Source organism: Akebia trifoliata, chromosome 10 (genome assembly GCF_017979445.1).
Source record: "Akebia trifoliata isolate Shusen 1 chromosome 10, ASM1797944v1, whole genome shotgun sequence".
NCBI lineage: Eukaryota > Viridiplantae > Streptophyta > Magnoliopsida > Ranunculales > Lardizabalaceae > Akebia > Akebia trifoliata.
In genome coordinates this window covers 1,765,214-1,790,038 of record NC_141384.1, presented here as the reverse complement: position 1 = coordinate 1,790,038, position 24,825 = coordinate 1,765,214, and the positions used below count along the sequence as shown (strand labels likewise).

At 34.6% G+C, this 24,825-nt stretch overlaps 2 protein-coding genes across 2 annotated transcripts; both read right to left on the bottom strand.

Annotated features, from left to right (window-relative positions):
- Nucleotides 1-356: 356 nt before the first annotated feature.
- On the bottom strand, nucleotides 357-2,961 carry LOC147392662 (flotillin-like protein 4). The gene is made up of 2 exons (XM_086456256.1): nucleotides 1,941-2,961; nucleotides 357-1,017 (listed from the first exon to the last, which is right to left on the bottom strand). Exons 1-2 carry the CDS (start codon nucleotides 2,871-2,873, stop codon nucleotides 499-501), a joined length of 1,452 nt encoding a protein of 483 aa, XP_086312382.1. The 5' UTR covers nucleotides 2,874-2,961; the 3' UTR covers nucleotides 357-498.
- Nucleotides 2,962-5,700: 2,739 nt separating this feature from the next.
- LOC147392661 (Ubiquitin-like superfamily protein) lies at nucleotides 5,701-20,887 on the bottom strand. Its single transcript, XM_086455187.1, has 16 exons — nucleotides 20,697-20,887; nucleotides 17,817-17,968; nucleotides 17,483-17,600; nucleotides 16,580-16,687; nucleotides 14,807-14,925; nucleotides 14,631-14,702; nucleotides 13,897-14,058; nucleotides 13,713-13,782; nucleotides 13,448-13,614; nucleotides 12,906-13,070; nucleotides 12,743-12,814; nucleotides 12,527-12,659; nucleotides 11,679-12,050; nucleotides 7,832-8,241; nucleotides 7,144-7,218; nucleotides 5,701-5,963 (listed from the first exon to the last, which is right to left on the bottom strand). Exons 2-16 carry the CDS (start codon nucleotides 17,943-17,945, stop codon nucleotides 5,955-5,957), a joined length of 2,181 nt encoding a protein of 726 aa, XP_086311313.1. The 5' UTR covers nucleotides 17,946-17,968; nucleotides 20,697-20,887; the 3' UTR covers nucleotides 5,701-5,954.
- Between the last annotated feature and the right edge of the window lie 3,938 nt (nucleotides 20,888-24,825).

Here is a 24,825-nt window from a genome sequence, read left to right as displayed (position 1 = left end):
AATTAATGAACCAAACCAATAAAACAAACCAAGTATCTACCAATTAAACAAACCAAGTAACATACTATCCATCGAGCCTCAAAAATCTAAAGTTGACTTGACCTTTCGAGTAAAATCAATGAGGTTCAAAACTATGATTAAGTTATAAAGATTCTATTGCCACACCAACTTTTACGAAGAGCAACCAACATGTGTGCTAACTCTTCATTAATATCATATGAATTGGGGTGCTCTTAGTAAAATTTAGTGTGGCATTAGAATATTTCCTTACTTATCATATACTCATTTAAACATGCACAAAATGAGAAAAAGAAAATAACAAAGCTAAATAAAGAAACTGAATTTTATTACTGCTTATTGATAACAAATAGAAGGAAAAAACCAAAAAAAACAAAAAAAACTTGAACTTAGTAAAAGTTTATGAACCAACTAACAGAAAATCAAACTAAATCAAAGATCAATCTTTTCCAAACAAAAACATGAAGACACCTGAATTGTTCATTTAGTATTTGAGTCAGTTATTGTGCCCATCCAAGCTGGTGGAATCATCCCTGTTTGTTCATGAACAGTCTTAAACAATGGTGGCAACATCTTATAAACCCCGGCAATCTCCTTCATCGCCGATGCTCCGCTCCCCCCTTCACTGACCTTCTCACCACTAGCACCATTACTCCAAATACTGATCTTGGGTTGTAATCCTCTTACGGCTTCAGCATTAATCTTTGCAATTTCTTGAAACAATCCATTGTTAATTATCATATAGTCCCGTACCGCATTGTAATCACCCCCTAATGCTTCTAAAAGTGTTCGTAAATAAACTCCTTGAGCGTGAGCGAGGGCCAATATTCCTTCGGCTTCTTTCTTCTTCACGTACAATTCTCCATCCGCGGTTTGTTGACGAGCGTATAGAGCTGCTGATGCAATTGACCTCTTTGCTGCAGCTTCATTTTCTTTCTCATAAAGTTGTGCTTCTGCTGCCTTTTGTTTCCTATAGAGCTCCCAATTTGCCTCTTGTACCTATTATATATATTTTCATGAAATAATGAAGAAATTGTAAAAAATAGAAACAACAAAGAGAACATAAAACACACAAAACACAAAGATTTATATCGTTTGGCAGCGTTCGTATATCCACGGATCAAATCAAGAACAATTATTATTTTACTCTCAAGTTTTATAGTCCGGAGAGATTTCTATTTATAAAATGGGGAGTTGCTAAAACACGTCTATTCATGTAATCCAAATTTGATAGGAATTAGTAATTTTTAAGAATTGATATTGACGATGGATTCAAAATTTGTCAAAATTGTTTGGAGTACGACTTTGTTTCAATTTGGTTCGACCGATTTACATGTATTGTAGAATTCTAATTAAAATCTTTATGATTTTTACCTAAATTATCATCAAGTTTTACAAAATATATGACATTAATTATATACCATAAGATTTGATCATTGATGGATCTTTTTTATTGAAAGATTATGTATATCCCCCTTAAATCTCAAGATACATGTTTCCTTCTTTAGATGAATTTTATCTTTCTAATCTATCTCCCCTAAAATTCTTTATAAAAAGGCTTCCCTCCTTAACTAGATCATTACAAATTTCTCATAAATTGTATTTCTGAAATTCGATCTTTATCAGATTGGATCTTTATTTGAATCCAAATATATACATATTTTAGGAAACTATAAACATATTTTTAAGATTTTCAAATCCAACCAAATTGAACGATGGTCCTTCAATCAAATTTGACAAATAATTGGATACTTATTTGAATCCAAATATATACATATTTTTAAATTTTAATTTCAATAAACACATGTCGATCGATCCAAATTAAACCAGGGTAGGACCATGGTCGAACCAATTTGAGAAATAATCGATCCGATAATCGGTTTGGTTTTCTAAATAATATTGGTCCATGTAAAGATGCATACCTTGGTTTCATACTCCACACTGGCTTTAGTCAGTAACTCAGCCTTAAGCTTCTCCGTCCGAGTCAACGCGTTCATCCTCTCAACCTCCTTCTGTAACTCAGCCTCTCGAATCGCCACCGCTTTCGTCGCCTCCACCTCCGCCAACTGTGATTGCTGAGCCCACCCAGCCTTCTTCGTTGCCAACTCAGCATTCGCTTCGGCCACATCAGCTTCTCTCTTATTTTCAAATATCTTCACATCTGTCTTCACCTTAATCTCTTCTTTCTTCCCTTCACCTTGTCTTTGTGTCGATATCACCTTAGTCTCTGCATCGATCTTCGCCGCATTCTGTAACGTCTGTCCTTCTCGAAGCTTCTCTCCAATCTGACCTTTCATCTTGGCTTCCGCTACATCAATCTTAGCTTGATTGGCTGCTTCCATCTGTGTTTTCTGACCCAAATACGAGAAGTACTCGTGACCGGGCACATCGACGAGTTGCTTAACATTCGCATTATATATTAACAACCCAAATAGATTTAGTTCACATTGAACTTTCTCAAACACTTCTCGTTTAAAATCTTTAGTACCTTTAAAGACTTCTTCCATAGTCATCGATGCTGCAAGAACTCGTGTTTCGCCTTCGATGATGCCTTGAACGAGTTCTTTAACATGGTTAGAGAGCTTGTCATGAGGTGAGATGAGTTTAGCGTATTTCAGGAGAGACTCTTCATCATCGACACGTGGACCGATGGTGAAGACGGCTGGGAGGACGAAAGGAAGCTTTTCGGCACTCATGGCTTGGACTTCGAAAGTGTAATTTACGGGGGAGATATCGAAAACACTGCAAGATTGGCCTGGAAAAATCCATGCTTTCTTCGCGAGTTTGATATCGTTTATGCCGTAACCCGTTATGGCTAGAAGCTCTGAAGACTTCGCAACCCTAAACATCACCATGGTTACCTTAGATTTTCAGAGTTTTAGGGTTTGAATTTAGGGTTTGTGTAGGGAGAGACTCAGAGGGATGTTTGTATTCGAAAATAGGAAAGTTTCAAAAATTGGAAATATTTTCTTGATTGATTCTATTAGTTGTTATTTATAGAAAATAATTGTCTGATTAAAAATAAATTCTATTAGAATTAGAAGTAGAAACCTATTCTAATTCTAATCTTTTAGTCAAAAATAAACTCTTGGACTTTAGATGTGGCTGAGTCGAGTTTTAAAGTTGACTCGGTAACTAACTCGTTGTTCGACTTAAAACTTGATTGAAAGAAAATTGTGGGACTAATGATTTTTGAACTCAGCCTAGCAGCCGGACTCAAAAACTCACCGACGCATCATGTGCAAAGAATCGTAGATTCTTTCGCTTGAGATACATAACTGTAGATGACAAGTTGGTTGTGTATCTGATAGAATCTACGATTCTTTGCCCATGTTACGTCGATGAATTTTGAATCCCCCTCATTGATTTCAAAAAATCAGCACTTAAATTGTCAAACTATATGTTAGGTGTGCAACTTGCATTGTCCAGTTCAATCCGAGAATCGAATCAAATCAATAGTTTTGAGATGGTTTGGTTCGATTTGGAACAAGTTGCGATTAACCGATTAATCTGATTTGATTCTCGGATCAAGTTTGTATAGAATTGAACCTATATGCAATAAATAAATATATCTGTATATAATAATTATTAAGAATTATTGTAGGAGTTAGGACATAGACTAATGATCTTTTATGGATAAACTAATGACTTTCTATTGATAGTTTATTGATTTATTCTAAGAAATTTTATGTTTATTTTTTTATTAAAAAATATTTCTTACAAGTTAGAGAATATTGACAACTCATATAACAAAACCGATTTTAGTTTGATTTGGTCAGACTCTAGTTCTTATCTCGGATCAAGTTTGTATAGAATTGAACCTATATGCAATAAATAAATATATCTGTATATAATAATTATTAAGAACTATTGTAGGAGTTAGGACATAGACTAATGATCTTTTATGGATAGACTAATGACTTTCTATTGATAGTTTATTGATTTATTCTAGGAAATTTTATGTTTATTTTTTTATTAAAAAATATTTCTTACAAGTTAGAGAATATTGACAACTCATATAACAAAACCGATTTTAGTTTGATTTGGTCAGACTCTAGTTCTTATTTAGTGGAACTGATCTATATCGGTTCAATTCCAATTTGACTTCAAATCGAATCAAACCATCTCTACTGTATATCCATGTTTTTATGACATAAAATGGGTTGGATTTTATATGAAATTCAAGTGATCGGAATCCAAAATTATCTGTTTGAACCCTTCAAGTAGACCCGAATAAAAAAATGAGTCAAATATGGGTTGAAGGCCTGAGCTGTTACGGATCCATCCCTTGTATACACTGATGAGTTTACCTATTAAACCCCAGGTTTAGAACTCCCATAACCTAGATGACTCAGGCAAGTCATCCTGATCTAGTAAGGTTGTCAATGGATCGGATCAGACCTGAAATCCAATCTGATAACTTCAGGTATGGATTCTGATAATGATCCAATCCAGTATCTTATTGAATCGAATCTGAATCAACCACCTCCCAATCCGATAATATGTTAGAAAGTATATATTTTTTGAGATACATATAGTTTATTTAGATTTTGTATATGCAGTCGAATTTGTCCCAATCCAGACCCGATTCGATTGTTAATGGATTGGATTTGGATCTTAATATTGATATACGATTAAAAAAATCTGATCTGATCAGGTTCCAATCGGAGACTTATCGGATCAGTCTTGGATCCGATCCAATCCTTATTGGATCAGTGCCAAATCTATCAGCATCCAATCCGGACCCAATCCATTGACAACCTTCTGATCTAGGAGGCAACTCATCAGGGATGCAAGATGACTCATCCCATATTTTGAAGATATCATAAAACTCTATCAAGTAAAATGGGTTTTGTGGTTTTTAACATAAAATAATTAAATATTTAATAATTTAAATGTTTATTAGCTATATAAAATAAGATTTTTTTACTCAACATCAAAGATTCTGTCTAATAATAAGAAATATTCAAATATTTAAATATAATAATTCCATTTAACTATACTGATTCCGTTAAAAGAATTCCATAATTCAGAATTAAAATCTTCTGATTGGCCTCGTTTATAAGTTGTTAAATCTTTTTTTTAACTAATAATTTTTTTTTAAATAATGACATTTTTAGAAAAAACTAATAAGTATATATATATATATATATATTTTTAAAATAAATGCAATATAGAATAGTTACTACTTTTCCATACATTATGGTCCGTAGTAAAAATTAGTTTCAAACGGTATTATAGAAAATATTTATTTTTATAATTATTTCAAAAAATCTAGCAAAAATAAGTAATTTTTTAAGTCGAATTCCAATCTAAAATATTATAATCGATTAGTTAACATATCCTCGTATCCTCATTCATGACAAACGAGGAAAAAAAATCATAGGTTTATCGAATCTACGGAGCGCCCAAAAAGATTCAACATGGCAGCACACATGGGCTTTCTTCCAAGGGCACTCTGCCAAGTGGCATAACATACATTCTTCATCTACCTTTTGTTCTATTTCAAGAAATTAAAATTCGAATGGATAGCATTCTAAGGAAGACGCACCACTGCAACAAGTGCATCAGTCTACACATCATGTGCAGCAAACCATCTGTAACTTACGGTATAAGCCACACTAACAAAAACATATACTAAGCTCTAAATGCCTCTGCAGGACATATACATGCACAATGGTATTTTAAAAGGAAAATCATTAAAATCCATCGGAGTAATATAAAGTAAATAAAAAGAAAAATATTAATGTGTCTATATGAGTCAAAGTCTTATATATTAATCTCAGAGAGTCGCAGTAAACCTTTATTTTTGTAAATAACCGACGCTCAATCTCAGTGACAGAAAAGCTATGCCTCCATCCAGCATCATCATCGCCATTTTTAACAACCATTGGTGGTAATGAGCAATTGTTCGAGAATGCATTTCTTGGAACAAGTCACTCCCTCTGCATCAATAAAACCACAGATTAAATACGCAAAGAGTCGTGATTTTCTGACTCAAAAATTTCACTTTATCTGTACTCGGCTGACGTGGAAAGGGCACAGAACCATAGATCTTTTTTTTCGGGATACACAAGGGAAAAGATCAACCGTTCTGTGACCTTGCCACATCAGCCGAGTATAGACCGAGTGAAATTTTTGAGTCAGAAAATCATTAGCGATATGCAAATGGAGATCCTAATTTGCTTGCCCTGTCATATACTCCCAGCTACAATGGTCGTATGGTAGATGCATATGAGCTAATACTCATACAAGTAAAGTCCCGTTGAACTATTATGAATGCAGTACGTAATAGTGAAGACGACATCTATGGTTTCCCATTGACCTTAATGAAGGTAAAAAATCCCCATATACTTAAATCAGAGATCTATTGGGAAAAAAAATTCCTGAGACCTGCAGGTGTGGCCCATCTACAAATGGGTGGGATGAGTCCCAATTAAATGCAGAAAACAAAGCTGATCATAAATGTATACTAGAGTACCATCATACATCTTCGCATTATCCAACCATCACGCAAAATGAATCAGATTTCTCGATTCAACTCTACCTAGAGCTATATCTTCTATTCTAGCAAATAATCTCAGGGACCCATCAAATGGTGGGATCCCTACTGCACTTGTGCTACATGTGCAGAGAAGACTGTTTATGGATGGGTCCCACTCCCTTGCACTTGTATATAAACATCTTCACAATTCCAACAAATTATACTCATGTACTTCAAAAAGAATTATTGTTTATATTGCTGACTGTCCAAGCACGTGTTTCAGTTTTTCTGGGATTGTGTTCAAATTTGAGAATAATGTGTTTATCCAATTTTGAGTTAAATAATTTACTTCGTATCCAGACCCTCAAACTAAAAACCATGAGATATCAAAATACCAAAACCGAGTCAATGATTTTCATTAACTTTTTTCCGAAACAGGAAGAATTCAACCTCCTTTTAAATTTGAAATTCTGTTGACTTGACTCATCTTGATTTATAACTTTTATGGGCACATGTTTTCTTTCCCATGGCTTCAACTTACCAAAGATGAATTAATGTCAAGGAAGAAAAGGATAGAAAGGAATAACTTGTCCATGAAGAAAAAAAAAGAGGGGAGCGAAAGAAATTTCTCAAGAGCAAACCTTTTGGCGTTTGGAGTTTGGTGGAGGGCAATTGCACGGTTGAGAGGTCCCAACATCATCTGGATTCTCCTCAGTCTGCACACATTCAATTTATTTTAGTTTGAAGACTACATTATGCTTTATCTAATCCTTTAGAAGATAAAATGTAACAAGTATTCCAAGCGCACTTCCTTATCTTCTTTTTTCTGTGTATGTGTTATAAACTAATTTTGTGAGGATACTCTCAAGGTAGGGACAATTCATTGTACATTTGGATAGTTTAACAAGGGAGTACAAATAAAGTATATATATATATATAGGGCACCATTCAGCAGACAACATTAGGGAGACGACATTGGGACACTAATTCTCTTACATGGCTTAAAAGTTTTGGATTGGGCTGATTTTTGTGAGGGTGATCTCTATGGTGAGGAGATCATCCTCACAAAAAATCAGCCCAATCTGAAACTTCTAACCCCATATTTTTTACTGTTAATTTGTATATCACTTTTGGGCTGATTTTTTATGAGGATGATCCTCACCATAGAGATAATCCTCAAAAAAATCAGCCCATTCCAAAAATTCTAACCCATATAGGACAAACGTTGTCTGACGAATGGGACCATTTGACGTTGTCTAACCCATATATATATATATATATATATAGAGAGAGAGAGAGAGAGAGAGAGAGAGAGAGAGTTATTTTTACTTGTGTTGAGGAATGTTGAGCCATTCCAGTCTCAGAAGTATCCTCTCTTTCTGCTGAGGCACCATTTGACTCTGGTACTGAAATTTGAGATATGTAGGGCATGATCTGATGAAGCAAACCGGATAGGAAGATCCCTTCTTCAACGCCCAACCTTGGTACTGCCTCATCTGTATCAGCAACTCCAGTTGTCCCACCCTGCGCTGTGGCAGACTCTCTAGGCAGTACCTGGAAGTCAATATCACCAAGACGGATCTGCTCACCTGGGAAAAGGGTCCTTAACAGCTGTTCAGAAATGCCAGGAATCTGCCTTGCGGATTCTTGGCCATTTTGAGTCCCAGCAACTGATCCAGTATTATTAGTATTAGAATCCGGTCCCTCATGTTGTCTTGAATTTGGAGTCTGCAACGTCCCTGCCCAAAAAACCAAGAAATATAAGGTATCCATGCCTTGAAAATGAGTCGAAGTTTCTCAGTTCAAATCACCAGCACAGTGAACAGTTGAATCAACTAAACTCAAACCTAAGGCTTGGGTTCACATCATTAACTTCAAAAGCAACACACGCAGCATGTCCAAAAACCCATGCTATATTGCAGTAGTTTAATTCGTGAGAGCTTTTTAATGCACCCCAAATCACCCTAATCGAGTTAAAGCTTTATGCCCACAATATTACATATGCGAATATTGTGTGTCATTCACAAGTCATCTCTACAACAATTCTTAATTTTGTTTTTTAAAAATTGAATCAACAATTTAGAATAACTATTTCTAGACAAATTTTTACCAATTTTCCACCAAAATCTTGCATTTTTATAACTGGAATTTGATTGTTTAATTCAAAACTAACCGTTCACCGAAATATTTTGTGAATGAAGTGAGGTTCACTTTTGGAGTGATACGTGACAAATGCATACTAATCAAATTAAAAGAAAAACATTACAGCATGGCAAAAAGACCAACTATACTTTATGGAACAGAAAGTTGGGCAGTCAAGAAGTATCATGTTAGTAAATCAATGGTAGAATGAGGAAGTTGAGATAGATGAGTTGAAAGACTAAGAAATACAAGATTAGAAACAAACATATTCTGGAAAATGTAGGACTAGCTCAAACCAATAGGCAATAAACTAAGAGAAAGACGACTAAGAAGGTTTGGGCATGTTCAACAAAGGTAGAACACAACCCTAGTTGAAAGAACATTCAAGTTGAAGGTTCTAAACGAGGGAGAAAATGACACAAAAAAACGTGGATGGAGATAATGAAAGCGGATATGAACACTCTTTCCATAGATAAAAAAAATATAGCCCCCTAAATCCTTGGAATAAGGCTTTCAGATAAAGAATAGTGATTTCAAGCCGAAACATATTCAAAAGAAATTTCATGTCAAACCTCATGGAAATGGAAACCTTCTGTATATTTTGCACCAATATGTCAAAATTTAATCCTATAGCTAAACCCTAGTGGAAATCAAAATCTAAAATCCGGATTGCAGGCTACAAATTTGGCATGATGAGTAAGCACATGTATGCACAAAAGTACAAAGAAGAGCCACAGAGAAGTATTATAACATTGATACAAAAATAAAGGAAACAATACAAGAAGTTGCCAATCAATCGAGGAGAATGAAGCGATTGGATTATTAATGTGCAGGTCTTGAAGTTAATTAATTATGTCTATTCAATACATATTTGTATATTTCCAGCTTAAGAGAACATACAGAGCTTTTTAATTCAGTTCTACCAATAAGTGAAAATTATGTGTAATTTAAATGTCATTCTACAACATAAAATTCAAAAATATGTTTTAGTCAAATTTTACCATTGAAATATTACCAATGAAGTCTTACATTTTATACTTGAAAATTTATTATTGTCAAAATTTACTATTCACCTAACTATTTTGCGAATAAATAGTGTTTTCCATTGAAACATATACAAAAAGAAATTACTTAGATTTCATGTCGAATACCGATCAAAAAAGAAAAAAGATTTCATATCCAATCCTATGGAAATGTAAATATTTTGGTATATTACGTGGAAATATGTCAAAACTTCATACTATTGCTGAAACCAATATAGAAATCGAAATTTAAAATTTTCAAGTGCAGGCTACAAATTTCGCATGATACATGAGCACAAGTACGTAAAAATTGAAAACGAATAAAGACGAAACAATAAAGAGGAGTTGATACACTAAAAGGAAAAGGGAAGGAATTAGCATAAGTTGTCATTCAGTAGACACAATGCAGCAGCGGAATAATTAATGTGTCATTGAAGTAATTTAATCATGTCTATTTAATAATTATTTTCATATCTTTCCAACTTAAGGAACATATGGATTTTTTTTAATTAATTATGCTAAGAATGAATATAATGTGTATTTTACAAGTCATTCCTACAATATTTTCTATTTTCAATTATTTTTCTAAATTTCATCAATGTTTTCAGAAATATTTTAAGAGGAAAATTATATCTCTGACTTGGTCAAAATATTTCCACCGAAGCCTTCAATTTTTATACTTTAAATATGATTATTTCTGTCAATATTTAATGTCCACCGATAACTTTGCAAACGTATAGTGATTTCCAACAAAATATATACAAAAAGGAATTGTCGGTCAAATTTCATGTCAAACCTATGGAAATAGATTATTTCAACATATTTCGTGGAAATGTAAAAAATTTATCAGTATGGTTGAAACCTAATAACATTTGTCAACTATTGCTTCCTTTGTAAAACAAATGGGAAGTCCGTCTATCACTTGCTAATCCATTTTCCTTATTACTAGAGATGTATGAATGCACTTTTTATCATTATTTTGAACCTCCTGGGTTTTTCATCGTCAATCTTAGCATTGTTTCAAAGTTGATAGATTAAGGCCTTCTCGCATGAAAAAAAGAATTCTATGGTCTTTAACTCTGTTTTATGTTGGGGAATATGGCAAGAGAGAAACTAGTCTTTGAAGGGAAAGAGCTTTCTCTTCATGAAGTTCTCATATCCATGTTGGACGTCTGTTTTTTAGGAGCAAAATATTCAAGGAATTCAAAGGGGGTCTTCTTTGAGAAGTTTTAGTTTAAATGGATCTAATGCATATGGCATGAGTTTAACTTAGCCTCCTATCCTCTTATATTAATTAACAAATATCTTTACCTATAACAAAATTAAATTCATGAGTGATAGATAATTAATGTATAATTTACACAATATTTTTATATATATTTATCAATATTTTCAGAATTGCAAAAATTGTTTCAGTTGACTTTACTATTTGTTAAAATATATCCTCTGAAGTCCTACATTTTTAATACCTAGAGTTTGACTATTTCAGTCAAAATTTTCTGTGGAAATATGTTTTAACCTTAATAGCATGGTTGAAACCTAGGCAAGAAAAAAATTAAATTTTAGCACACGTACGCACAAAAAGAACAAAGAATACATATTAAGACAAGTTGATACATTGACATGAAAAGGGAAGGAAATGGCACAAGAAGTTGCTATTCAATGGAGAACAATGAAGACATGACAATTAATGTGTGTTCTTGATGTTATTCAACTAATACATTTAATACTTATTTTTGTGTGTGTGTGTATAAAACAACTGGACAATTAATATGTGCTTATTTTCCTTCAAAACTTGCTTATTTATTTCCAGCTTAATGTAGCAATATATAAAGAAGGCCGCCGTCTAATGAATAGGTTCTTGGTGGCAGAAGACAATTACATTTAAAGTTGCACATAAGGTGCAAGTCTGAGATGCATCCATTAAATAGTGTCCCAACATCATCAGCTAGTTACAATACAAGGACATAGTTGTTTCATAAACAATTTAAATAGTGGTGGTTCTGAATTACCATCTCTCATAGGAACCCCAGTGTTTGATCCTATATTTTGTTGCTGCACTGCAGAATCAGGAACCGGCTGGCGATTAGTTTCAGGAATGCTAGGGAGACGTTCATCGGATGTTTGAGAATTTCTTGTAGTGTTCAACTGCTGAACTCTAGCTAGAAGGCTGACAGCGGCGGGTACTGCAGCAACCACAGTCCTAACAGGCAACATTCGAACTCCAGATTCTCCGGTAAGAGATGGACCCCCTGCAACCCCTGTTGCTACTTGATGAACAAAATTAGCATTACCAGAACCTCTTGTCGCTCCTGTTTGCCCTGGGGTTTGTGCTGCACCAGCTTGTTCGCCTTGGTTAACATTGCCACTACTCATTGAAGGCCCTAATGGTGAAATGAACTTTGGTTAATATTGAATCAATTATAGATCTCCAACACATTGATGGAAAAAGATTAGAAATAGGGACCAACTAGTTGCACACCACTCACTACCAATTGCACTCCATCACTGAAAAAGTTCCCTTTGCACTCCATTTGGATGGTTGCACTCAAAACTAAAATAAAAATATTGCACCCCTTTGTTTTTTTGTTTTTTTATTTTCGTTTTCTTCTTCAACCATGCTCACATAAATTATTGTTGGTTCAATAATTTTTATAAGAAATACTTGATCGTATAACAAGCATTTTTACAATTTACATGAGCAGAGAAGACTAAGTCTTGAGAAGGTGAGTAACCTTAAATCTTAACATTACCGATAATGAAGTGCAATTAGTAGGTTAAAATAGAGGTTATAAAAAAAAAAATTGGATTATATTTCAAGGTAGGTGTGCAACTACTCAGTCCCTTAGAAATATTGCACCTGTACGAATCCGTATGTCAATGTTCCTGGGGAAAAATCCAGAACCAAGAGTCCCACCAATGAACCCAGAGCCAGGATTCACATTTCCCATTGGGGTTGCACCAAACCCTAGTCCCGATTGAAAAGGAAGAGGCTGTCCAGAAGAAATTCAATGAAATCAAAACAAATATTGTGTGAACTAAAAAAAAACATCTGAAGAGATATTAAGAAAATAACCTGAACCATGATAGGATTGGGACCAGATGTCGATATAAAAACAGCAGGTCCAGCATTAACCACAGCCTCAGACTGTGCAACAACAAATTATTATTACTTCACGAGTGAAATAAGGTTTTTTGTCAATACAACAGAAACAAAAGAAGAAATTCAGAAAACCTACTGGTGTTTGGCCCATTCGTAAAGTCATTGTTGCACGGCCTAGCTCAAGTATCAAAGCACCTAAATTTTGCAATAAAACTCCTGATCTCAATGCATTAGTCTGAATGCTACTCCGCAACGCTGGAGTAGTCACATTTGCCTGATCCTCCAGTTGTCTTGCAAGTTCCTGCCAAATATAAGATAATGTTCCACAAATGGGCATTAGAACAGAGGTACACTTCATCCATAATTAACAGAAGGAAGAAATAGAAGCAAGTCAGATACAAAGGGATACATGAGAAGATGGAATATGGAGGATCCTTTCTACATTCATGGTCATCGACAATTTCAATATTAAGAATTAATAATGCTTATGGCCATCCAAATCCTCCAACTTCTAAATAAAGAAGGCAACAAGTCGTCTATTTATTCACATTTTAGGTAGAACAACAATACCCGAAATGTAAAATCTATTTGGTGGAAAACCACGATTTTCCAAGAGCATGCATAATGAAAAAAAAACAGGCATAAATTAAATATGATAATGACGGCTAAAATACATACATATAAGCATCCTCCAGCCTCTTCAATCAGCAATCGTCTTGTAGACAGCATGACTTCTGCCAAGGATGCAGGTGTTGGCAGCCCTCCTTGTCCAGCACCAGAATGTTCTTGTTCTTGACTGCCACGCATGCTAGCATCTACAGCATAGTTGCCCTGGCCACTGCCGGCTGATGGAAAAATGTTTCAACTATCTCATTGTGCGAGAAATTGGAGAAAACCAAGTTCAGAGGACTATATTCAAGATATCAAGATAAGAATAGCTGACCATTGGAGCTGAATTCATGTCTCAAATGGCTTAAATATTGGGACAACGTCGTTAACGAATCAGGAATAACCTGACCAAAAGGTGACATAACACCAAGCCTTCGATCAGGAACGGCACAAGATAGATTTCGCATATGAACCCAGGCAAGAAAAACAGAAAAAGACTACACCGCGAAGAAACTTACTGGCGGCTGCAGAGATCCCAAAGAAGCCGCAGTTGGACGTCGAAAGGGACCATGTAGCGGGTCAAACTGAACTCTTGTAGTCGGAATGTCATGATGTGGTTGGGTTGAATCTGACATACCAGTAGCACCAGACGTTCCATCAAGTCTCTCCGAGCCAGGTTCCTAACAAATAAAATATAAAATGTGAATGAACATGACATACAGATGCCACATTAGAAACTGCAGCAGGTCTTTAGCTCAAGTTTGTATGTCCTTTCAACTGCAGAAAAGACAATTCCAGGTAGTAATGTTATTTGATCTAAGAAGGTTGTTGAATTTTAGGGTCTTAATGTCTTTGGGTCGAGTCACAGCTTGGGTATTTCATCATTTAGGGTGTGTTTGATAGCATTTGGAAAATTGGATTCCAGTGGCAGTCAATGTGAGTCGGCCTCAAATTTCTCAACCAGAGTGAAATCATTTTTAGGGGGAGGTGTGGTTGAAGAAAAGGATTTTCACTTGTTCATGGGGTAAATCACATTTCCTAGATAAATCAATCTAGCCAAATGATCAATCAAAAGCCAGTAAATCACATTTTCCAGGAAATTGATTTTCCCAGCAATCAAGCATGGCCTTACTGTATTCCCTCTTTCCTGTGAAAGTGATTTTGTGTAGGGAAGAGTGTACGACAGCATTAAAAAAAAATGCAAACTAGACAAGCTATGACATGTGCTGTGGTGTAATCCATTGAAAGATACCCTAAGATCCACTCCTTCACTGCCGCTTCCAATACCAGTGATTCCAATAGAACTGAGAACAGCTGAAACAATCTGCTCATAGAGAACATAAAAGAGAGAGCATCATTGAAGTCTGACCAAATCAGCAATAATAGAAACAAAAACTCGTTCAGTTTCACTTTTATGTGTATCCTCACCCGATTGAGATCTGGCATCCCTCCATCCACTTGATCACCCAGGTTGAAGGTTTCAAGTACTACGGTATGACCCACCCGATTACCTCGATTTTGACCAGTGCCTGAGGCAGGATCAGTTGCTGCAAATTTGATAATGGCTATTAATTATAATTTGCAGGTTCACACTTCCATAGGTGTTTTAGAAAATTGAAACAAGCATGGCACCATTGAGAAGCCCGAAATGCAGACACATCCACATAAATGTATCATAATTTTTGTTATAGTGACGTCAGAAGTTCTTTCAGGAACAATAAGAAAAAAGTTTATATGAATATCAAAAGAAAAAAAATTCATGCACAATAGCACTATCCAACAACTGAAAAATAAAACTAGATTTGTATTATCAAACCATTAATAATAGTATTTAACAGCACAATAAATTAGAGTATGAGGACGAAACACACCAACCCTTTTTCAAATTTTTTTTACAAATAAAATTTATTCAAGAAGGAAAGAAAAGGAGAAAGTCAGAAAGATTACAAAGGAGGTTGAGAAAACCTACCTCAACGATAAACTGACAACAAACAAAAGGACTAGAGACCTAATGACTGCTACTGGCATGACGGGAACACACCATCTCCCACTTAAGAATAACTTTAATAGAACATCAATATCAAGGGGTACCAGGGGAGGATTTACAGTGGGGGCACTTGCCCCCACAAGAATTTTAAAAGTCTATAGCTTAATGAGCTATTGCGACAGATATTAGCAGCGGATAAAAAAATCAGCCACTATTGACCCCACAATTTTTTTCCACTCTTAGTTGCCCCCACAAAATATATTTTCACTCTAAGTTGCCCCCACAATTTTTTTTCTACTCTTAGTTGCCCCCACATGGCCAAAATCCTGGCTCCATCCCTGAGGGGTAAATTGCCTTGCACTAGAATATCCTTTGTTGAGAACATCTACGCATGTTGCCCCCGGTTGGAAGAGTGACAAGTAACTCTTGATGTTACAAGATTCAGAGAATTTATTAGAGATGTCTGCAAAAAGTCCTTCAGTTCGAACCCATTGACTGTTTCATGTGCTGAAACTTCAGCCGTAATTATTCCACAATATGTACCTTCGACGACAACTTTCTCATCAATGTCTATGCATGGTACCCCTTATGACTCACTTGTGCCTAACACTTCCATATGTTAGTTTCTTCCCTCCCAACAACACCCCATCCACCAACAAATTCCTTCCTGAATAATATTCCTTCCGATTTTACAAACTTGACTCAAGCCTCACAATGTTGTTTCATATTACCTCTATAATCAAAAAATTAAGTGGAATTGAGTAACCTGGCCATCTTACAAGCCCCATTAGAATTGCTAAAGGGACAAAAAGAGGGGGGGGGGGGACAAGATGCATAGGTTGTTGATCACAGAGTCAACTCAATTTCTACTATCAGACTTCCAACAACTATGATAGATTGATTTCTCATTTCTCAAGAAGTTATCATTAACTTCTTCACCCCCATCACTCAAGAAAATAATTTAAGCAATTAGCTTCTTGAGGAGTTAAAAGGGGGAATCTTGAGTGCTTTCTCTTTAAACATGCATGGGATTACATAAGCAGGCAGAAGAAACAGTATAGCATGATTAAAATACTAAGAAATCATTACATAAGAAACACTTAATGTCACATTAAAAAAAATAAAAAATCATAGGTAACTATAATAACAAATATTCATTCCAATATCTATTGTGGACAAATAAGCTTGTAAGTTATCTCAAAAGCATGGCAAACCTGGATTATCTAGTAAGTTCTCAGATGCCATGGAGCCCACTGTAGATTCAGATGACGGGGGAAGTGGTTGTCTAACAACCATATGCAATGTGTGACCATTTTCCACATCTAAATTGAATTAAGAAACTCAAAGGTCCACATCAATTGGATAAATTAAATAGATATTTACTTAAAAATCAATTAGAGTGAGACCAATATGTAGAAAGTAAGAAAACAATTTGTGAGAATAAAAATTACACCAAGAAGCTAATAGATTAATCATCAAAGCCTCATCCCAAAAATTCAGGGTTGACTCTAAACAAGTCTTATTGCTCCATTCAAATCTTCCTAGAATCATGCCAATCAAGTTCAATTTTCTTCTTCATGAAATGAAATGAAGCCTACTACTACTATGTGATAGCCAATAACCATGACCTAGGTTATCATGCCTAGCCTGGAATATGCTTTCCCCATAGATATACGGGAGGAAAGTATGCCAATGTTCTAAAGTCCATGCACAAAATCTATGCAGAAATATTTGGGAAAGAAAGCTACCAAACAAACTCACATTCGCAATAATTGTTAGAAAGTACTTTATGGGGATATATTTAACAACAGGAATTAGCAAACAAGGTTGATGTGGATTTTTCTTCAACACCATAAAGTTGGGGTAAACATAGTGATGGACAAAGCTATTGGCAATTGGGTCAAAGTCAGGCTTCCCACACAATGGGTAAATTGAGCCACTTTTGCAAGAGGAAATGAAGATTAAAAACTATGAGCATCTTTGAGGTTTTCGATGGGTTAACACTTAATACATATGTCAATATGGATTGATGCGGGTATTTAGAACAAATAGAATGTCGCATCTTAACCTCAAACATCACCATAAGCCAACAAAAATGACATAAATTAAAAGGATACGATAAGCTGAGAGGAGCTGATCATCTTTCATAACTTTCCCACGACATATTAAGCGTTGTTGTTCTGATAATACCCCGGTAACAGTTGCAATTTGGTCCTTCAATTCAGGAACTGGCATCTGCATGACATTGAGAAATCCAAAACTTAGAAACAAACGCATTCGGAAAATATTGAGTTAAAGGGAATCAGAGTGAGGAAAATAGACATGGAAATAAAATAAGCACACATACATGCATCAAAGCAGAGAATGTAATTTAAAGTCATTCAGCAACCAAACAAAAATATTAGGCCAATCTTTGATTTGGTGAACAATCAAAAAGAAAATGATACTTACGCGCTTATTCACCCGTAAAGTGTATGTTTGAGAATCCAATGTTTTAATCTTTATCTCAACAGTAGTTTCAGAACATTCAGCGTCATCACCCCCAGAAATAGCTACTTCATCAGAGCCATTACTTCCCATCGTCCTCAGAACCCACCTTATACCTGAAAGGGTCTCAATTAAGATAAACAGCTTCACAATCATCAATCCTGTAAAATTAGAGATGTGGTATTTTTTATATATATCTTCTACCTGATAGTTTAAAAACCAATCTAGTGGGCACTAATAATTCAGTGGGTATTGAATGATATTAGCTCTAAAAGGCTAAGCCAAAACAACCTAGGAAAAGTCCAATAAACAAACAATAAAGCTAAATGAGTGTTGAAAGAACAGCGTACGGACCATATATATGCTGCTCTTGCTGATGATTCTTTTAGGTGACAAATGTTTTTCTTTGTTAACTCCACAAACAAGTATATCATAAATAAAGTAACCTAAAAAGCACCCATCCAACAACAAAAAAAAAAAAAATCTAAAAAGATGCCATCTTTGACCAAGTTAAACAATTCTCATGGTAGCTGCTAGCAAAATGAAAGGAGCCTAAATTATGAAAATGGGGTTGTTCTCCAGATAAAAGTCAGGATATTGCTCTTACAGGAGGTTTAATTATGAATCTCTAGTACCAATACTTGCTATGAATCTGGTAAAATAGATTTTTTTTTTATAATTCTAAGTTCCAACTAAATAAAAGGAAGAACAGGGGACATGACTGCGATAGATGTCAAAAGGACTGCTTTCAACTAAGGAACAAAGCTGGACCCTAATTCATTTCCTAAGTTGCTGATTCATTTTTAAGGCATCCTTTCAAGAATTTTATGGAACTTTGAAGCCCAATGCCATGGTAGTTCTTGCAGAGTCCTATTACCATTAGTTGTGAGTTTTCACCACTTAAATATTGACGTTGCTATTAGAAAGATGAATCATGAAAATATCAATGAAATACGGCACGCTCTTCCCATCAATCCAGTTTTGTTAGAAGTTTTCAGATGTTGAGTCCTACTGGAATCTTCAAGCAAGAAAGTAAAGATTTGTCTTTGATGGGGTCATTTAAAATCTTGCTCCTCCAACAACTAGAGTATGGGGAAAATGGTGACTGTAGTGAACCATTTTCATACTGCATAGAGCATCTACTTATCTAAACTACACCTGGAGCATCTAGGTACTTCATGAACTCTCCTAATATAAGGTGTTTCTTTAGTTACGGATTCAAAAGAAACATAATATTAATATCAATGTACAACACCTATCTAACACCATTCAGCCCAAATGATGAAGATTTTCAAAGGAGTGACATGGCACGACACTCCTAGCCATCTGAGGGAAAAGTTCATGCCAACTTGGACACCTTTTCCTAACCCCCGTAAGAATCACTTCTTTAAAATGTCGCAAATGCTAACACGTAAAACAAAAACAATTTTTTGTCACACATTAGTATAAAACATAAAATTATAGCACCAAAAAATATTTATTACATAATATTTGTCAATTATATGATATCTTCAAAGTTCAAATAATTAAATTATACGATTACTGCTTATAATAACTGACTTTATTAGGTTTCTCTTACATGGTAATTGATTGTAACTTCAGCTAAGAAGATGATATGTATTTCCTAAAATGATTGTTATAATTTTTAATTTCAATTAATTTCTCCCGTTATTCAATCATCCTAAACAAACAAATTAAAAATACAAAATGGTCCCCGTCTCCAATTTTTAAGAGGTTGTTATGGACCAGCATCACATGTCAAAGTAAATTTAGCTTAAACTAGATTTGATGGGGAGTTACCGCACTCCATCATAATAGAATTTGATTATTCTTGGCAGTTCAAATGTAGCAAGTACGCGTCATAAAGAACTCCTTTATCAAATTCTTAAAGCAAAGCAACAATTCCTAATAAGTAATCACATAGTTTAAATCAACTACTTTGAAAAGTTATATAATCAGATATAGTGATAATTCATATGTTTCCTAAAAGGGTCAGTGATGATTGTATCAAAGTTCACATCTACCACCACTTTTTTTTTTCTAAATTAAAACAGCTTAACCACTTAAATTAACTGATATAACAGAGTAAAGATTCTTAATCTGAACTTCACTTTTCATGCTTGAGTACTAAAAATCAATCTGAACTCCGTATCGATTCATGCAAGATCACAAATTTATCGAAAGCAGAACAACATTCATACATCAAACATGCATTCAATCGATCATTTATAGAACAGTGGCAAAAAATTAGGGTTTCTGAATCAAAAACAGCTTTGGAAGATCGATTCATTCAAGTTCTGCATCGAATTTGACTTGAAGAACATCAAAAGGAAAATATCATTGCATGGAGATCACTAAAAGGATCAATGACGATTGTATCAAAGTTCACATCAACACACTTTTTTTTCTAAACTAAAAAAGCTCAACCACTTAAATTAACAGATACAGTAGAGTAAAGATTCTTAATCTGAACTTCACTTTGCATGCTTGAGTACTAAAGATCAATCTGAACTCTGTATCGATTCATGCAAAATCAAAACTTTATGAAAACAAGAACAACATTCATAAAACGAACATGCATTCAATCGATTATACATAGAAAAATAAGGCAAAAAATTAGGGTTTTTTTAATCAAAAACAGCTTTGGACGATCGATTAATCCAAATTCTGCATCGAATTTGACATTAAGAACATCAAAAGGTAAATATCATTGCATGCAAATCATCAAAAAACGAAAAAAAAAAAAAAAATAGAAAAAAAAATACAATCTTTGAAGCATCGGAGATTGCTGAGGACGATCAATTACAGATTACATATGAAAAACTAAATTCAGATTCGTATAACCTGATATTGGGAGGTTAGATGAGAGTGTTTTGGGGGAAAATTCGAGAGAGGAGAATTGAGGGAGAGAGCAAAGAGAGATTCTTTTTGCGTTATATCTCTCTCTGTCCCTCTCTCCTCTTCTCTGCTTCACTGTCTGGCGCCCACTGGCAAATGGCGATTACGAGGAGAGGCGTATTTAGGCCGAATGCGATCCGGAGTCCGAAAATAGCCCAAGTTTATCCCACTTATTAACCTGGGCTTGATTTTCTATTTCCATAATGAAAGACACTTTCCTTACTAACTTAATAAGATTTGAAATCTTACTAAGGGTTTACCAAATTGGCAATCCAACAACACAACCCTCTAGATTTCATGGAACACTCAGATTAAAAAAATTAAAATTAAAATTTATTTGTGAAAAATAAATTTTTTTTAAGTTGTTAATTTATTTATCATGATCATGCTTTTGGATTACACAAGTGAGCTCAATGAATCTTAGTAAGATTTGAAATCTTGCTAAATTAGTAAGGTTAGAGTTACTCTTTCAAAATAAAGGAGAGTAGGATCGATGGTCATATTGATACCCTAAATTAGAGCCCAGTCCTCAAATTTAAGTGGGCCTTATCGGGCCAAATCAGATTTTGATATTTATCCATTTGGTTCCTTTTAGACCCGATTCTAATTGGGTATAGTGAAAAGGAAACCATTAGGGTTCTTGGTTTCGATTCAAATTCCATTTTGGTTAAATGGGTACCAATTGACAACACTACTCCTAACCCATTACAAGAACCTATTTAATTGATGACCTGTCTCCCTTACTAATAAAAAAGGTTCATGAACTTGTTTTGAAAACGGACAAAATATATTACCACCATTTGGTAGAAGATAGACCACATTTATAGAGTTAAAAATTCTTAAGTGTATGCCATGTTGGCACAATTAATGCACCCAATCACATAATTTCATAGTTAATATCCAATGAAATAATTTCCTAATCATTTAGAATGAGTTGTGATTTTCTGACGCCCACTCTGTAATATTCCCCTAGACGTGGCATTGGTTAGAAATCACAAATATTTTCTCGAGATACACAACGACACATCCCCATAAATATGTGTAGTTGTGTATCCTGGGGAAAAAGATCTATGGTTCTAGCACATGCCACGTCAGGGGGCGTATCATGTATGGGAGTGTATGTATGTCAGAGGGACGCATCATAAAATCATTACTCATTAAAATCTCCATCTATTATTATACGTATATCGTATTGTAACTTTTTTGTATTTATTTTTTGTGTTTGTTTATGTTTCCAATATAATACCCTAGTACCAAACAAGTTTAGATAAATAGAATTTGAAGTAAACCTGATTCATTCTCGATTTATCCCTGATTAGGCCCATTAAATTAGAGGGTCGGGCTTAATTTCAGGTTTCAGATCATCGACAGCCCATCCTCTCCCCACTCTTGAGCTACCCTGGTCTCCTCCCTACTTGGTTTAGATGGAAAGAGTAGATTAATAGTCCCAATTCACTTTCAAGGCATCGGTTAAGCCCGTGTAATTAGATGCTCTGGGTAGATTTTGTGGTTTAAGACCGTCGGCGGACTGTCTTGCTCATATGAAAAAGGATAGGTAAGTAGGCCCAATCATTTTTATTCTATCCGTCAGCACAATGGCAAAAAAGCCCATATTCAAATGTCTAAGAACGTCGAATTTCATAAAATTTGACGGACCAAGGGATCGAATTTCTTTTGTTGATGGGTCGAAACTGCCAAATTAATGGAGGATGGGGGAAACATCAAGAATTTCGACGGCCTTGGACTGTATTTGATTTCTAAAATCCATGGCCTTGGCCCGTCGAATTTTCTAGTTTTCACATAGTGGTGCAGGTAACCAAAATGAATTATTTTTTACATTTCTTTGTATACTATTTTAGGATTTCGTACATTTTTAACTAATAAATATCATGCAAAATAAAATTTTATACTGATTTGTAGAAGGCATTTTCTTGTATCTTGTGATTAAAAAAAAGAATTGCATGTAAAGAAGATGAAATTCTACTATCACTCGAGGTATCTTTTTCTCGTTCGATTCTTTGGAGTCGTAATTGACAGGGACCCAAGGTTCTTAGTGATTCCGATTCCACTTCCACTTATTTTAGAATCGGAACTGATAAGAATCAAAATCAAAAACATATAATGGCTCCTTTTAGATACCTTATAACTGATCTTGAGCCAACACATTGACACCCCTAGTTAAGACTCACGTTGCGTATAAGTAAGAATGATCATTTTGTTCATGTTCACATAGAAAAATGGGATCTAGAGAGAAAGAAGATTAATGAAGTCTTCATCTCAACCATTGATTAGATATTATTATATGAAGATCCGAACCATACAAAAGAATGATAAGTGAGAGTTATGAGGAAAAAACTTTCTTCAAAATTTTGAAGAAACCCTCTTCATTGGATTACACGTGGCATTTCCAAAGAGGTGTTTCAAAATTTTGGCAGAAATGTAGGATGTGAAACAAATTCAAAATGCCACATGTCTTGTAACGAAGAGGGTTCCTTCAGATTTTGAAGCAGGCTGCCCGCTTCAAAGTTGGACTCGAGTTATAACCATCATGACTCAAGTTCCGATCCAATGATGCAAGATATGCATCAATATTCTCAATTAATGTCGGCAAGTCTCTCCAACGAGACTTGCAGATAATAATGGGGATACCATTAAGTTGTGAGTTCGAAACTAAAGACCATTTCTTGATTAAAATGCCACATGTATTATGTGGTTCGGTACATGTGATTATGGATTAATCCTGTCGGGTATGGCTGGGAAATCTGGGTTGGGCCTATCATATGGACTGCCTGATGGACCGGGTCCTAGTCCTCCACCAATGGGCATCCCATGTTAAAAAAAAAAAAAAAGAAGTTATCTCCATTGATGTTAAAAAATAAATGTTTAGAATTAGAATACAATGATAGGGATGAAGTAACTATATATATTAAAAATGGGGGCGGTTGAAGGACATATGTAAAAACAATGGTTTTTCAAAATATGGGTTAGAGGTTTTGGATTGAGCTGATTTTTTGCGAGGATGGTCACTATGATGCGAAGATCATCCTCACAAAAAATCAGCTCAATCTGAAATTTCTACCATCAAAAGTGATTTACAAATTATTGACAAAAATTGAAAAAAAAAATCAACGGTCCACATTCTAAATCACTTTTAATGGGGTTAGAAGTTTCAGATTTGACTGATTTTTTTTTTTCGGATGATCTTCCCATCATAGAGATCATTCTCACAAAAAATCAGCTCAATCCAAAACTTCTAACACATATTTTGAAATTTTATTAATATTTCATTGTTTTTTCATATGCCTCTCGATCCTGACCCATTAAAAATAATAATGAAAGATATACAAGAAAAGCCATACATAAAGAAGTAAAGAACTACGAGAGTACGATGTCCAAAAAGTTTTAATTATAAAAAAGATTAATCTAAAAAAATAGAGAGATTATGTTGCCACACCAACTTTTGCACTACTATCTAACAGTCAAATTTATAGTTTACACCATGAAATTGTTGAAAATAACGATCAAAGATTAAGATAAATTATATTAAAAAAAATATCAGATAATTGATAACTTATATGATTTTTTGCAAAGGAATTTAATTTTCACCATAAACTTTATGCTTAGACAAATGATGATAAAGCTTATGGATAGAAGATGCCTAGGTTTTTTACTTAGAGAGAACATGAACAAAGTCCTCATTTAGTTAGTTTGAAGGCTATTGATGATAAATGATTCCCGATATATATAATAACATAATTAAAAACATATGGAGAGTGCCAACAACATAGGCATCCTCTCTTGGGTTAAGGGGGGGAAAAGTGGAAAAAATAACATTGGAATAGGTAATGGTAATTTTAACATGACCAACGAACCAAATTTGAAAACAAACCAAAATTAGTGGGTTTGGGTCAAGTCTAATTGATTTAAAATATTATTGGGAAAAAAAATTAAGATTAAAAGTGTAAAAGAAAAAATAATAAAATGAGTTAAATGGATAAAAGATGAAATATAGTAAAATTATAAGGGGTAAAGTGTAAAAGAAATAAAACGGATCTCACAAAACTATAACTTGATA